Source organism: Mytilus galloprovincialis, chromosome 10 (assembly GCF_965363235.1).
Source record: "Mytilus galloprovincialis chromosome 10, xbMytGall1.hap1.1, whole genome shotgun sequence".
In the NCBI taxonomy this organism is placed as follows: Eukaryota; Metazoa; Mollusca; class Bivalvia; order Mytilida; family Mytilidae; genus Mytilus; species Mytilus galloprovincialis.
In genome coordinates this window covers 13,260,563-13,278,144 of record NC_134847.1, presented here as the reverse complement: position 1 = coordinate 13,278,144, position 17,582 = coordinate 13,260,563, and the positions used below count along the sequence as shown (strand labels likewise).

Genomic DNA, 17,582 nt, shown 5'->3' with positions numbered 1-17,582 from the left:
AAAATTTGTTAGCCGAACCTTACTTTTTTTCGTAATTTTAAAACATACAGTTTAAAAGGACATTTTCTTAAATCTTATTAAATCTTGTTAATTTTTCATAGCATTTGAAAGATAAAAAAAAGTGCCAATGTGTGGACCAGTTAACCTTTCATTTTTCCTGCTTGTTAAGTACCGTTTTTCGGTTTACTTACAATTTATCATAGTATTTTAAAAGTTGTTATCTGGAATTAGAGAGCGAACACTCTTAACCAAGAAAGGGGTCGAACACAATTTATATGGTAATATTTCTACATTTTACATTTCAATTAATCACAGTGCTAAAATTTATCAACTGACGTAGGATGATTTATTTAGTTTAACTTTTAATAAATATACCCCTAGATTAATTTCTGCAATAGAATCAAACAAATCCCAAAGTAGCACATAGTTTATCATATACTCGACAAATATTTCTTATCAAGTTTGTACTATTTATAATTTCATTTTCACTGATGGATAACCAATGACAAATTATTACAACACCATTCAATTTTATTTTAGCCAATGATATTAAATGATTTTTTCTAGCTTATCTTGATGTCTCCTTCTGCCCGCCTTTTACAACTTGTTAAGTACTAATACAAACAGTTCAATACCATACTAATCAGTGATTCTCTATAGCGAGGAGCCAATCGTACACTCTCGGAAATAATTACATCGTCTTTGCTGAAAAATATTATAAGTAATCAACGTATCTGGAGTTCATAAGAAAGATTTTAGACATTTACTGATGAATGAATATCTGTATGTAGAGAAAACTCCATTATAATGTGTAAGAAAGTGACAACACTTTGGTCAAATGCCACACACTTTGATAACAACAGTTAACGCTTTATGAAAAGGAAAAAAAGTGTTTCATTTTACTTGGATTACAAAAGTGTATAAAAGTTTACAAAATTCTTTTTCTTAAAGAAAATTAAAACCAAACACGGATTTAAGCAATACGGAAATAATAATGTCCGACTTATCAACCGTAAGTAGTAACTTTACTGACGCTTGTTTATGTATTTACAATGATTCAGCAACTTTTCTTAACAATTCTTGTTGTCAATTCATGGACACCCGGCCAGCAGAAGATAAACTGAGAAAAATTATCGTTCCAATTATCTTTGTGTTGTTTATGATAGTTGGTGTTACCGGAAACGGAACTTTGGTGTACATCGTCCTTCGTAACAAATTACTACGCAACGTTCCGAACACTTTGATAGTTAATTTATCAATTGGAGACCTTCTGTTGTTGATATTTTCAGTTCCGTACATGGCCATTGTGTTTGGAACAAAAGAATATCCGTTCAATGCATTTTTCTGTAAATTAAATGCTTATCTACAAACACTGAGCCTAGGAGTTTCCATCTTTACACTTACGGCACTCAGTTATGATCGTTACGTGGCAATAGTCCATCCAATGAGTAAACACAAAGGGAAACCGAGTCTCAAAATAGCCGTTGTTGTGATTGTTATTTGGGTTGCCTCTGCACTTATCGCTATATCCGATGCCGTCAGTTACACACTGGTCATCCAACCTGGTGGTCTCACGTTTTGTCACGAAGTTCCATATAACGATTATGGTATCTCTTTCCTCAGAGTAAGAAATGTAATTCGTCTATTTATATTATTCATTATTCCATTATTTATTATCGGCTGCTTTTACATTTTAATGGCAAGAATTTTAGTGAAAAGCAGTCGACAGTTGCCATGCGAAGCTACTTTGGGACAAGGGATGAACACTCAACAGCAACGTCAAATCGAGGCTAGATTTAAGGTAGCCAAAGTTGTGTTGTCGTTTGTTGTTTTATTTGTAATCTGTTGGTTACCACGTCACATTTATGTTTTGTGGTACGCGTACGATGAAGAAGGATTTACAGAGTTTTGGATGATCTTCAAAGTTGTCAGTATTTGTTTCATGTACGCTTACTCGTGTGTGAACCCGTATGCTTTATATTTCCTCAGCAGTCAGTTCCGGAAGTACTATAATCGGTATTTATTCCGTTGCTGTATTCGATCCCGATATAGAACACGTGACTCTACTTCTGCCCTGACAAACTTTAATAGCACCGTTCGCCGCGGAAGCACATCAATGACTATGGTTAAATCTAATTCGGAATTCTGACTAGAAATGTGCTTGCTGTACCATGATTACAGCAAATCACCAAGGGAATCAAACAAACGCCTAAAAACTAGGAAGGCTTGAGAGTTTGTTTTATTTAAGCGAGACAACTCGTACTGATCAAAGAGAGTTATCTCCACTTAATAACACAAAATATTAGGGATTAGCAATAAAGTAAAAGAGGAATCTTCATCAAATCAATGAGACACTCAATTGAAAATTCAGTGTACATGAATTCCACTATACCCTCGGACCTGCCGTAGGGTGCTCTGCATGAAGGAGGAATCTATCAGTACATCCTCAGAAACAATACTCTGTGAATGTAAATTTTGTTTTATAAAAAGGTTAAGTTCTATTTAACCCATAAGATATAACAGTTAACAGTAATATTTAACAGCAAAACTCTTCAGAAGTAAAAGTTCTGCCATTGAAACTCTCTTTTAAATCGAGAGATAGTAATTTCATCGCATATGAACTTGAAGGAAGAAAAGAAGTGATTTATTTAAATGGAACAATAAAAACATGCATATTACTAGTTTAACAAGAAACAGACAGCTAATTGAAAAATTCTTAACGTAATACAGGCTTGTTATACACGAAGCGAAACCGAGTAAATTACCCGATTGACTAATACATATTCGTTGCAACGTATACTTATATCGTATCAGAACACTTGAGAAGAGTATATTCATGTCAGTGGAATTCATCACATATAATTGATGGATGGGTTGTAATAGCACAGAACTACTAGAAAATAACAGTGTAACATTCCTTCCATCATCTGTCGTTCAAATCAATGGTATAATTAAACTGAGTGTAAAACATTCTTGACATCCACTCAAGCTAATTATAAAGTTATGGATATGTTCCAGTAAGTAGTTATATGTTAGTACCGGTGTATTATATGTATATTTATGTTACTGAGTACTGGGAAATAATTGTTTTAGCAGTTGCGGGTACACTTGTTCTTATGTAATTAAATCTGAAAACAATTAGTCTTAATGTATATTTGATAATTTGCCATCCTATTATCATCTTGAATGTTATATAGACGGATGTTTTTTATTGCTTGCACACCACAATAACCAAAATGACAGTTCTTATGTTACAAAGATATTATCTTAAGCTACCGCTGATACAATTTCTTTTGTTTCATAAAATGACAATAAACAGTAACAAAAGTACTCAAGGTTTTAAAAATTTCATGCGTCCGAAAAGCTTTTCTAGCTTTATCTTCACCAATGAAAGCTCAAACTTAAACAATTTAAAATCGTAAATAGAATCATTTGCAAAGCAGCGTGGACAAGACAATTTCTTGGCGCGCTCATGTCATAGTTGATTGGGTTTTCCACACTGTTTAAAATGATTCTATGTCTGAGAAACGATAGGAGACACATGACTGAAACGGACACAAAAGAATAGCAAAAGTAATGTATAATCAACTTTACCATTATACGGAGTTAAACCTTATTTAAATAGTAGATACCTTTTTTATCGTGTCAATATCACGTCTTGACACTTATATTGGTATTCACAAGTAGATTCACGAAGATATTTTTATTGTGTGATTGTTTAATTATTTCAAAGACTATTATTGCAGTCCCAAATATAGCTCCAGTATACAAACAAAATAAGATCGATGTTAGAAATTTTAAGTATCTTTTTGTATTCAGCATGCAAATGTTGAGGCGATCTGTAAAGCTTCGACCCATTCCAGTTCAAAGCCTCATATACATGTATACACATCTTTAAAGATGACAGTTGTCAGACATTTACCTTATATATATCGTTTATTTTATTCTGATCAGTTTGTTTTGTTAACAATGATACCCTATCATCACTAGGTTCTGAAAAAGGAAATAGTAATTTACATTATGTTCAAAACTTTTGTTCGAAGTAAATGTTTCATTGGAAAAAAAGAACTCCATCAACAGATTTCTGTTATTCAATTTTGGAAACTATTTTAGATTAAAGAATATTACCGTTAATGTTATGATAAATTATTAAAAAACAAAATTAAAAAAGAGATTAAGATGATTTTTTATAAGCAGGACATTAAAAAAGTATATATAATATATATAATTATCATCATGCAGAAAACATTTATTTAGACCGCACGTGCCATGCATATAGTTTTTACTTGATTATACGTTAAGACAGGATTTATATTGTTTTAACAGTTATACGACACTCCTAAAATATTTATACACAGAACATAATACAACAAAAACTGCAATAAACATCGAGGGTGATGCATCACGAACATGTGTTTTGTTTACAAAGAAAATATACTAAATCCGCATAATACCGGTGCGCAGTCATGACAAGATATAGCAACAAATGCCCGAACCAATTTGAAGAAATTGCGATATATTTACTTTCTGTTTAAATTACTAATTCCCACCTTTTATTATGAAAATTATTTAGATCAACGTTTTTTTTAATCCAAGAAACAGACTGATATTATATATCTTTCGTGTTTAAAGGACGTAGTAAATAACGAATATATTTCAATTACACGATAAAAAATGTGTTATTAAAACAAGCAATTTAAATCACAAAGTGGATAATTGTGCCAATTATAATAAATCTTAAACGGATATTCGAAGATATGTTTTAGTTATCTTATCAACCATTTATGCAACTGTAATATATAGATATCTAAGTCTCGGCGGAATTGATAGCTTAATGTTGGAAAGTTATGTGATAGTGATAACCTTTAAATATGAACATTTGAATCGGATAAAAAAGAATGATCGGGAGTAATAAAAGATAGATTGTACACAAAAGTCATGTAAATAAACTGATTACATAGAGAAGAAAGTTCGACAAGGTTTACGTAAAGTTATATATTCTATACTATTAAACGAGAAGACCTCATTTTGGGTGTCGCTTCTCTTCTTTCCACAATAAATTAATCATCATGCCTCTGTGTCCTATAGGTAAAGTGCATAGTCGCCTTTGTCATCCATTCATATGATTATTCAGATTGAGTTATTTTGGGAGAAAAACGAGAAAAAAGGCGTCCGGATATGTTTCCGTCATTGGACGAAATTTTAAGTCAGATTAGACTTCCGGTTTGCGTTTTTAACATACATATACTACGAATACAGGACCTTTTTCTGGACGTCGGGATCGGGTGTTTTTAAGCTCGGAATTTCGGGATGTCGGGATTTCATGTTTTTAAGCCCGGGATATCGGAATCGGGACCCCTCCGACCCCCCCCCCCCGGCCCCTTTATGAATGTTTATAATATACAGATAAGCGTTAAAATTATTCATGTGTTATTAAAATTAATAGAGAACAAACAAAAAAAATAGGAATTTTTGGGGAAAAAGGAGTAGCCGGGCTAGAAAAACAATTATCCTGTCCCAAAGTACCTATGACTTTTTATACCTTTTCTGAAATTCTCCAGTCATTAAATCTTTTACAAAAATTCATTAATTACAAAAAAGAAGATTTGGTATGATTGTCAATGAGACAGCTCTACACAAGAGACCAAAATGACACCGAAATTAACAACTATAGGTCACCTTACGGCCTTCAACAATGAGCAAAGCCCATACCGCATAGTCAGATATAAAAGGCCCCGAAATGACAATGTAAAACAATTCAAACGAGAAAACTAACGGCCTAAATTATGTACAAAAAATGAACGAAAAACAAATATGTAACACATAAACAAACAACAACCACTGAATTACAGGCTCCTGACTTGAATGTTCATAATATACTAAATGTATGTTCATAATGAAATTAATAGAAAAAAAAATGGGAATTATGGAAATGAAGGAGGAGGGATAAAAAAAAAATCATTTTCCTGTCCCCAAGTACCTATGACTTTTGATACTTTTCCTGAAATTCTCAAGTCATTAAAACAAAATTCTTCCTACAACACTTTACATACTTTCAACCACGGTCTGAAAGCCCGCGATTTCGCGGGTGTGTTCTAGTAACTATTAAAAACTTATCAAATATACCAGGCTATTATATCCAACGTAGTCTTGACCAGAGTTTCTTCTACATATGACTCATCATTTGCGCTCGAATCAAAACAGTTTGAAATTCCAAAAACAATACTAAACTGAAAGTTGAAGAGCATTGATAACTGAAAGGTCTGGAAAACTAAAGGGGTAATTCAGTAAATAAATATACGTCATCAGGGACCGCCCATTTAGGGGAGAGCTTTCTGTATAACACAGAAGTCATATGCTCTTCTGATTGGTAGATAATGTTTGTGATAAATATTTTTTGGCAGATGGATCAAAACTAGAGTTGAAAAAAAAAAAAAAAAAATAAATGCTGAACACTGAATTATGTACTATTTTTTTTTACTACAGGATTGAAAAGTAATGGGGGTCAGTATAGGAATTCAGTGCGAATCAACATTGTTTGTAAACAAGGCCATGTGAATGCCGAAAAATGCCGCATGGCCCTATGTTTTTATTTTTGCAAAAGATAGGGCTACATTTGTACTTTCATGATTGTTATATGAAAGTTTTCAATTTTTAAAGGTAAATCAGGTATAAATTTAATTCCATACATAGACTAGCATTAAAGTCAATGGGAAATTTTTTTACTGAATTTACCCCTATAGCAATCTATACACCTGAGGATAGAAAAAAATCTTAGCGTTTTGAATACTGTAACAATCAACTTTTTCTAGAAGAAGGTAGATTTAAAATATATAAACATATAAAAGGTGGGTATGACCGCATTAAAGAGCTTAAATTCACTTCTACCGTTAAACACGACAAACAGGTACATGAGGTAGGTAGGGTATAAATAATATTTAAAAAAATCTGTTTTTTTTCTTTCTGAATGACGAACATTTAGAAAGAAACACAACTTTTTTTACGGTTATTATCGTTTTTTTTGTGTGTCTCATATTACTTGTAAGCGAACGATTAAAGGTTTTGAAACAGTTCGTTTTAGTAAATTATATGGAGAATTCTGAATATACGAAGACCTACAAATGAGGATCTATAGCAGACAACATCCGGGTATCAAAGGAAAATGCACGTGACCAAAAACTAAAGGGATCCGATATCTAATTATCCTTGTACTAAATTGGGAATTGTGAAAACACACAATAAAAAAACTTTGAAAGGATATGATCTTTTATACTACATTTATAATATACAAAATATACCCTAAAAAAAGCAATATTCTTTTTTTAGGGTATATTTTGTATATTATAAATGTAGTATACAAGAAATATTCTTTTTTTTTAGAAAATTTGAATACATAAGATAAGTGATTACTGTCATTTACAATAACTTTTAGAAACTAAACTATATAAAAACAAGGAGATGTGGTATGATTGCCAATGAAACAAATAGTCGCTAAAGTTCAAATAAAGTCAGTGGATGAAAGCAGTTGTAGGCAACCGCAACGCCGTCAACAATGAGTCAAAAACCCGACTGATAGTTATATTCCATTAACTGATCGAGGCTATCTTTTAGCACCAACATAAATAAACGTCTACGAGGTAAAATTGACATTTTAGTTTAAAGCAAAACCATCGATATATGTTAGTTATATTGTAGATTCCATTAAAAGATTAAAAAAAAAAAATGTTAGAACGTCGAGGAAAAGATTAAAATAACTTTAAGTGTGAATGTTTGAAGGAAAAAGTTACAATCTATGCAATCAACCATTGTCTATACTTCCAAATCTAATAATATAAGAATTAACCTAATTTGGAAGTCAGTAATGTTATTTTATCGTATTTCCAAAGTATTTTTGATTTTGTTTTTTTCTTCAGTAGTAATACTCTTTTGCGTCAATAACGCTCTAAATTAAGCTTGATATTTTTGTTTAAAACCAACAATTCACGGTGCACTGTCTATGGAAAATTGCATGATTGATATAATAGGTAAAATGCTGCTCCTCGTCCCTCCTTACCATTTTAGTTAGATTACGAATAATTACGACCGAAATCACAACTTCTATTTAGTTCGACAGTTTCCATCATGATTTAGATGATGGATGAACCGTAGGCAAATCTCGTCAGTTTTGCCGATTAGATCATCAAAGTCTCAGTTTCTGAAATTCTACTGACAGTAGCATAACGCTAAAATACTATATCTCTGAGGAGCAGATTTTGCTTATCCTTCCGTAGACACTAAATTGAATATCACCGTGTCTTTTTATAGGGATTGTGTTACTCTGTCTTTAGTTTCTATGTTTTGTTCCGTAGAATGTTGTTTGACTGTTGGTCGTTTTTAGTTTTCTCCCATGTCAATATCTGTTTGTCCTGCCTTATAATTTTGAATATCCTTTTAGTATTTTTCGCCTCTCTTTCATGTACACTAAATATTATCTTTTTCCCGCATGTCCGCTGTGTCAATTTTACTTGTTTACCGGTGTTATAGTGTTCCTGGCTAGCACTGACGACTTAATGTGAATTTGTAGTAACGTACATATACGAACGGTTTTATACATATAGTGGAAGATTATGTTGAACCTCTAATTGGAGAGTCATCATAGGGCATTATAACTTATTTCCGACTTTGTTATAAGAAAAAAGAAAAAATTATCTGATTTTGTTTAAAAAGCTGCATTCACGATTGCATATGTTCTGATTTATGTATATATGTTTGTCATTGTCACAAAAAAATAAATCATATTCAGTATACACCTACATGTAGAAAAAATACTTTGTCTACATCAATATTATAGATCAAGACTAATAAGTATAATACATGTCAGATACACGGTATGAAATAACACAACATTATCTGCATGTACATTTAAAGTTACTCGTTCGTTTCTTATACACTATCGAGTGCATGAACCTTACTTCCAATGGGTTGTTTATATCATGATTTCACTTTTAGAGAGTTGCTTTTCTAATTTTTATCCTCCAAAACTAGAAATTAAAGAAACAACAGACACTGTATCCTCCGCCTTATTTTCAGACTTATATTTCCATTTTCACACAAGCCGTCACCTCTGTATCAGAATCTATGACAAGCGAGATAATTTTAGCTTCGAAATTATAACCCCCACCCCAACCACTGCAGCAGTATACCAACTTCACCTGCATATTGGATAAACATTCCACAATGTATTCGGTATTCAGCAGCTTGCAGCCGTTTCTCAAACTTATAAAACTTCCTCATTGTCTGAGCAGAGTTGATGAATCCGGGTTATATCAAATAACGTATTGTTTTTCTAAATTAAGCAAACACACAATAAAAAAAACCCCGAAAGCACACGATCTCTTATATGTCTTATACTACATCTATAATATACAAAATATATCTTTTAAAAAATTATAAACAAATGAATAGAAAATTTTAATACATAAGATAAGTAAATAACTTATAGAAACTACCTATATAATTTTATCGTGTGTTTTTCTATGTTGTGATGTTATGCTATTGTTTCAGAAAAAGGGAAAAGGTTTGGTACAATTAAAACGTTTAATCCCGCTGCAAATGTTTGCACCTGTCCTACGTCAGGAATCTGATGTACAGTAGTTGTCGTGTTTTATGTAATTTATACGTGTTTCTCGTTTCTCGTTTTTTATATAGATTAGACCGTTGGTTTTCCTGTTTGAATGGTTTTACACTCGTAATTTTGGGACCCTTTATAGTTTGTTGTTCGGTGTAAGCCAAGGCTTCGTGTTGAAGGCCGTACATTGACCTAGACTTTACTTTTATAAATTGTTATTTGGATGGAGAGTTGTCTCATTGGCACTCACACCACATCTTCCTATATCTATATAAAACAAGGAGATGTAGTTCAAATAAAGTGGACGTAAGTAATCATATCAACCACACGTCTTTCAACAATGAGAAAACCCCAAACCGTATAATACTTACATTCCATTAACTGATCCATTGCAATAACCTTACTTTCAATGGCTATCTTTTAACACCCAAATCAGTAAACGTCTACGAGATAAAATAGACATTTTAGTTTAAAGCAACACCATTAATTTATCTTATATATTGTAGATTCCATTAAAAGATTGAAAAATGTGTTATAACTTCGAGGAAAAGATATAAATAACTTTAAGTGTGTATGTTTCATGGAAAAAGTTACAATCTATGCAATCAACCATTGTCTATACTTCTGAATCTAATAATATAAGAATTAACCTAATTTGGAAGTCAGTAATGTTATTTTATCGCTGTTTCCAAAGTATTTTTGATTTTGTTTTTCTCTTTAGTAGAAATACACTTTTGCGTCAATGACGCTCTAAATATAGCTTGATATTTATGTTTAAAACCAACAATTCAAGCTGCATTATCTATAAGAAGATCTCTCTTATTTCATTCAAGGTGCCGATGAATTGGAAGACGTCTAACAATTCATAAAATATGGACGTTTTCTCTGTTGGTCTTATTTCAAAATAAGAGGATGCCGTTCTTCGTTATTTATAGAGTATCCCTACATTACCGACTGAACTAAATAAAAAGACGTCGGTAAGCCTGATCTTGTATCAGAATTTAACAATTTTGCTTCGTAGACCCAGGGTTGCCTGGGAAAATTTCTTGCGAAGACTAAGTAGTCGGATTTTTTTTCTCCATCTTTAAAAAAAACCAAGTGAAAGATAGTTTATAATCCATCATGTTCTAAATCGGCCTTTGAAACGTTCCTTGACCCTTATTAACCCACGGGTCTGCACATTTATAGGATAATACACCATGACTATTATGGAAAATTGCATGATTGATATAATTATAAAATTCTTCCTCTTATCCCTTCTTATCGTTCCAGTAAGATTCCGAACAACTACGACTGAAATTGAATCTTCTATTTAGTTCGACTGTCTCCAGGATTTAGATAATCGTTGAACCTTTGGCAAATCTGGACAGATTTTAGACTGAAAGTTAGAGTTAGCAAAATCTGCAGAGGTTTGCCATTAAATCGTCGTGGTCTCAACTTCTGAAATTTGAATTTACTGACATTAACGCTAAAACACTATATCTTTGTGGTGCATATTTTACGTATCCTACCGAATAAACTAATATCAGCTCGGTATTTTTATTGGGCTTGTGTTGCTCTGTCTATATTACTATGTTTTATATTGTATAATGTTGTTTGTCTTTTGTTCATTTTCATAGTTTTCTTCAATTGTCTTATCTGTTTGTCTACGACTTATAATTCTGAATCTCATTTTAGCATCTTTCGCCTCTCTTTCACATATTTATCCCCCATGTTAACAATTCAACTTATTTTCTCGGTATATTGTGTTACTGATTTCGACACTTACGACAGGATGTGACATTTTAGTTGCGTACATGTACGGGTTGGTGCATTGAAGGTTATGTTAAACCTTTACTTGGAAAGCAATCCTAGGGCATCATTTCTTATTACCAACTTTGTTCAATTGAAAAAGAAAATACATCTACATTTTGGTTTGAAAAGTGGCATTCATGATTGCATGTGTTCAGATTGTAAAATATAAAAAAAATATTCTTTATAGTTGCAAAAATTCAAATCATATTCAGTAAGCACCGGGTACTTGCACACTGAAAGAAAAATGAGTGTACATCTTTGTTAAGGTGGTACCCAACACCTCAACTAAAATTAATTTGGCTCGTTTAATTTTCATAAAATTTTGACAAAGTATTTACTTTGACCCTTTGACAAAAATATAAAAATTTCAAAAAAATTTAACCAACTGTTTTATCAGAAAAATTACACTGGTTATATAACAGTTTGACAAACACTTATTTTGATCAACGAGAAGCTTAATATTTCCTAAACAACACAACGTAATTAAAACGTTTAGCTGATTTTACAGAGTTATCTCCCTGTAGTGTTAGGTACCACCTTAGATACTGATAAATATAATATATGTCAGATTCATTGAAGAGATAACATACCATGCAGTATCTGCATGTAGGTTTAGAGTTACACTTTCGTTTCTGATACACTATCTATTGCATGAACCTTACTTCCAATGGGTTGTTCATATCATGATTTCAGTTATAGAGAGTTTTCACATAAGTGGTCGCCTCTGTATCAGAATCTTTGACAAGCCAGATCATTTTAGCTTCTATATTATAAATCCCTCTCCCCCCCCCCCCAAAAAAAAACAAAAACAAAAACAAAAACCAAACAACCCAACACTGCAGCAATACACGAACTTCACCTGCATATTGGATAATCATTCAACAACTCATTTGGTATTCAAGAGCTTGGAGTGGTTTCTCAGACTTATAAAACGTCATCATCGTCTGAGCAGAGTTGATAAATCCGGGTTTTGTCAAAGAACGTCTTTTTTTCTAAATTAAGATGAAAGCAATCACACGATAAAAAAAAACTATGAAAGCACACGATCTCTTATACAACATTCTTAATATACAAAACATACCTATTAAAATAGATAAAAAATAAATAGTAAATCGAATACATAAGATAAGTAAATAAGGAAACTAAACTATATAAAATATTGTATCTTGAATATTACATTTAAAGATTAAATAACGTGTTATGACGTCGAGGAAAAGATTTAAATAATTAAGTGTGTATGTTTCATTGAAAAAGTTACAATCTATGCAATCAACCATTGTTTATACTTCCAAATATAATAATATAAGAATTAACCTAATTTGGAAGTCAGTAATGTTATTTTATCGCTGTTTTTAAAGTGTTTTTGATTTTGTTTTTCTCCTTAGTAGTTATACTCCATTGCGTCAATGACGCTCTAAATTTAGCTTGAAATTTACGTTTAAAACAAACAGTTCAATCTGCACTGTCTACAAGGAAATGTCTTTTATATTCATTTTAGGTACTGGAAGACATTTCTCAACTCATAAACTATGGACGTTTCTTCGTTGCTCTCATTGTAAAAAAAGAGGATGCCGATATTCGTTAGTAATTATAGAGGATACCAATATTGCCGCCTAATCTATAAAAAGACTTCCGTTAGCTAGATCTTGTATCAGAATTTAACAAAATCCAACTTGATTCGTAGACCGACGGTCGCCTGGGAATATTTTTTGCCATACATAGTGGAAGATTTTTCCCCTTTCTTTAACAAAAAAATACAAAAAAAAAACCAAAACAAATAAGAGATAGTTTATAATCCATTCTTTCCTAAATCGGACTTCATATACTTTCCGCGACCCCTATTTACCCTCAGGCCTGCAATGATATAGAACATTACACCAGGATCGTTATGGAGAATTGCATGATTGATATAATAGGTAAAATTCTGTTCCTTATTCCTTCTTACAGTAAGATTACGAACAATTACGATATAAATCATAACGCCATTTTAGTTTCCATCATGATTTAGATGATTTTTGAACCTTCGACACATATCGATAGATCATAAAGTTAGTTGAAGGCTATAGAGAAATCAGCAGAGGTTTGCCGATTAGATCGTTAAGGTGGTACCCAACACTTTCACTAAAATTAATTTGGCTCGTTTAATTTTCATAAAATTTGGACAAAGTAATTACTTTGACCTTTTAACCAAAATATATAAATTTCAAAAATTTTGAACCAACCATTTTATCAGAAAAATTACACTGGTTATATAGCAGATTGACCAACACCATTTTTGACTATTGAGAAGCTTAATATTCCCTTTACAACACAACGTTATTAAAACGTTTGGCTGATTTTACAGAGTTATTTCCCTGTAGTGTTAGGTACCACCTTAAAATCTCGGTTTTTTGAACTTTTTATTTGGCTTGTGTGTTGCTCTGTATCTAGTTTTTATGTTTTGTAGAATGTTGTTTATCTCTGGTCGTATTTATTTCTTCCATGGCGTTATCTGCTGGTCTTCGAATTTCTAATTTTGAGTATTAACGTTTACCTCGTTTTCATATATTTATACCTCATGTCCACTGTGTCAATATCACTTGTTTCCAGGTTTTATCGTGTTCCTGGTTGTGACTTTGTGGTAGCGTACATGTACGGGTTGGTGCATACATGCATTATGTTGAACCTCTACTTGACGAGTAATCTTAGGGCATAATTTCTTATTTCAGACTTCTGCAAATGGAAAAAGAAAATACATCTTTTTTGTTGTTGTTGAACAGTTGCATTCATGATTGCATGGGTTTAGATTGTACGAACATTATGATTATCATTATAATTACAAAAAATCAAATCATATTCAAAACACACGGACAGAAAAAATAAAATAAAAATAAAAGTAAAATATGGGTGAACAGCTTTGTTATAGACTGATATAAAGTAGTATTATACATGTCAGATACACGGTATGAAATAACATTACTTTATCTGCATGTACATTTAGAGTTACACGTTCGTTTCTGATACACTATCTATTACATGAACCTTACTTCCAATGTATGGGTTGTTCATATCATGATTTAATTTATAGACAGTTGCGCTTCTTATTTCATATCATCCAGAGTTAGAAGTTAAAGAAACAACAGTCGTGTATCCTCTGTCCCCTTTTTTAGACTTGTATCTCGATTTTGACATAAACGGTCATCTCTGTATCAGAATCTTTGACAAGCTAGATGATTTAAATTTTGAAATTACAAATTCACTCACCATAAAAGCAATATACCAACGTCACTTACAGATGGGATGAACATTTCTCAACTAACTCGGGTTTCAATAGATTACAGCTGCTATACTTACGATAAAACGTTACCAGTGTCTGAGCTGAACCAGGGTTATGTAAAAGAACGTATCGTCTTTTTTCTAAAAAACAGTTCATCAGAATAAACAAACTAAGATATAATTGATAAATATTTCGTATCAACTTCAGAAAAAATACAAGATATTCTAGAAGAATAGATTCTAGGTACTAATTTTTTTTTCATATAAATATCAGTAATTTCCCGTTTGTTTGATGTGTTTGAGCTTGATTTTGCAGTTTGATAAGGGACTTTTGTTTTGAATTTTGAATTTCTAATGGAGTTCGGAAGTTTTGTCATTTTGCTCTTTTCTATGCCTGTTCCATTTAATTACTATGTTGTATTGACAGCTATGGAATTTCCGTATCGTATATGTATATTCCACTTGTACCTAAAATCCCGCCCGTCCTACCCAATGTATGAGATATTTTCGTTTTCATCTTTCTTCAACTTCGATACTTCGTTATCGATTCAAGGCTCATTGGTGAATCTGTAGTAGACGAAACAAGCCCGGTATTGTTGTGTGACCTATTTGTCACAACCGGTTCACGTGAGTCAACTCTCTTTTGATGTTTGTGGTGTTTAATAGGTTATTTCGTATCTTTTTAGACTGTTCGTGTCGTGTTTTTTTTTCGTCATGTTGTTTTCTGTCCGTCTGCCTTCGCCTTATTGTTTTCTTTTCCCTCCTTAGTTTCACGTATTCCCTTTTGCGGACTTCCAAGTTGACGACATTCAAAAGAAATTGAATGTAGATCTATTTAAAATTAAAATAATATTGCTTTTCTTGGCATGTCTAAATGTTCAGATAACATGGGAGATTCAACATTCGGATAAAGTTCAAATAATCCATATATGTGTTGCATAAAGGGTTCAATTATGACGTCAGAAAAATTGGTGTTAATTTGATTGACGCAGAAACATTTAAGAAGAAAGAAGTTCTAAAAGCAGCATCGATTGCCCTTACTATCATTTAATTCTCTGTTCATGTTGCAAGCTTGTGATTGTCGTAGATTATACTATACGGTACTGGTTATACAAGCTTTTACAATTGTATTTTTTGTCATAGTTATTTTATCCGCACCAGTTATACAACATATAGTAACGCAATAAAAAGGAATTTGATATTCTAATTTCTGACGCTGCAGCCTATATAAAGATATCCCAAGCTTTCACATGTTTCGAATTGAGTTTTCCTGATGAATAAAAATCCAGAAGCGCTTTTTTCATATTAATCAGAAATTATCAATGCACGTGATCTTTCAGTTTAGAGGAAGTTAAGCGTCTAGACATCAATATTAGATAACATTGTAGGATTTTACTTAATAAAAATGTTTTCCTCTCCCCATTGTCTATGTTTGGTAAAACTGTAATGTTGTCTTTATTGATGTTAGTTACTTCACATGTGACATAAAAGTACTGATTTGACATCAGATAAACTGTTTTTTGGGATTTTTACATACCTATTTACACATGTATTGAGTTTGTAAAAATATTTACGTAAATATGCAATTAACTGAACAACATCCTTACATTAACACCTTCTTACATGTACATGCACATTAGCCCAATCCTACCCGATATTAACACCCACCTACCTGGACATTAGCCCAGTCCTACCCTGACATTAACATTTTCTTTCACAGACATTATCACTTTGCTATACACTTGTCACAGAGCTGACATTAACACTATTCTAACCTTAAATTTTAACACATGAATTTATTTTGATTATCGAAATATTTTTCTGATGGTATAACATAGTCAAGAAGAATTCATAAATAGCAAGCATGATTATCTTACCTCCTATACATTTCTAGGAATATGATTGGTTAAGAAACCGTGTATATACAATATTAGGTTAGTAGGGAGCGGGGCTTATTTCATACACGGTTAGAAGTGGTGTTACGTCCATTTATATTAACATACGGTACTGAGAACAAATCTTAAAGGTTTCAACAGACGAAGAAATTGACGATGAAGATTGAAATAAATTCATAAAACACATTTAAACATAACTAGTTGTTATTATTGGTATCTGTTTTTTTTAGGATCAGTGAAAATAGTTTCTTAATGCTAACGGTATCGAAAACTTGCTCATTTTGATAGGTCACTAGTCTAAGTTAGTCGGTAAGATAAATTCGATCGTTACATGTACATAGTGTGCTTCGCTCTCATCCCATATGGAATTTACTGACCCCATATATACCGTATTAGTCACTAGCACACTATAGGTAACTAATATTACAAGGCGTTCGGGACGGTAAAATAGACCCACACATTTATACTGTTGTCCTCGAGATGACTCCCGGTTTTTGGTAAGGTGTGTGTTGCTTAGTCTATAGTTTTTTTTGGAAGTAGAGTTCTATAGACTGGACGTGTTTTCTTTTGGTTCATGGTATAATCTTTAAGCAAACAAAACCGGATTTTTTTACAGAGCAATACAACGTCCCATATAATTATTAAAAAGAGGTCAAATACATGTATTATTGCGTCCGAAGGACATTCCGGTTGTATCTTTAAAAGGGATGCTTGAAATCACAAGAATGAAATCCAAGGATGTATACATTCTTGAGAAGTTATCAAGCATGATTATACCAAATAGGGACATAATACACAATATAAAGTTACTAAACTTTAAAAACCGAAAATGTAACGACGCAAAATATCTGTACCTCGCAATTTACCTCCACCTCTCGTCAGCGAGAGAAGAACAAGAAATCTGGTTAGAATGGCCGTCTCCATCCTAGTAAAGCCGTAAAGTGCAATAGAGTGTTTTATTATACTGAACAAACAAACTTTAAAAATAGTCTACATACACCATCTGAAAGAAAGAAAAATGTCACATAAAC

The 17,582-nt window shown here is 32.3% G+C and overlaps 1 protein-coding gene and 1 long non-coding RNA gene across 2 annotated transcripts; one reads left to right on the top strand and one right to left on the bottom strand.

Moving 5' to 3' along the window:
* Positions 1-609: 609 nt before the first annotated feature.
* Positions 610-3,141, top strand: LOC143049876 (neuropeptide CCHamide-2 receptor-like). Its single transcript, XM_076223639.1, has one exon. The coding sequence runs from the start codon at positions 995-997 to the stop codon at positions 2,147-2,149; it is 1,155 nt and encodes a 384-aa protein (XP_076079754.1). The 5' UTR covers positions 610-994; the 3' UTR covers positions 2,150-3,141.
* A 10,814-nt stretch (positions 3,142-13,955) lies between these two features.
* Positions 13,956-14,803, bottom strand: LOC143049140 (uncharacterized). Its single transcript, XR_012970083.1, has 2 exons — positions 14,735-14,803; positions 13,956-14,113 (listed from the first exon to the last, which is right to left on the bottom strand). It is a non-coding gene; the product is annotated as an uncharacterized LOC143049140 (long non-coding RNA).
* Between the last annotated feature and the right edge of the window lie 2,779 nt (positions 14,804-17,582).

Coding starts and splice junctions, on each gene's coding strand:
- LOC143049876 (XM_076223639.1), top strand. CDS start 995: ATGTCCGACTTATCAACCGTAAGTAGTAACTTTACTGACGCTTGTTTA.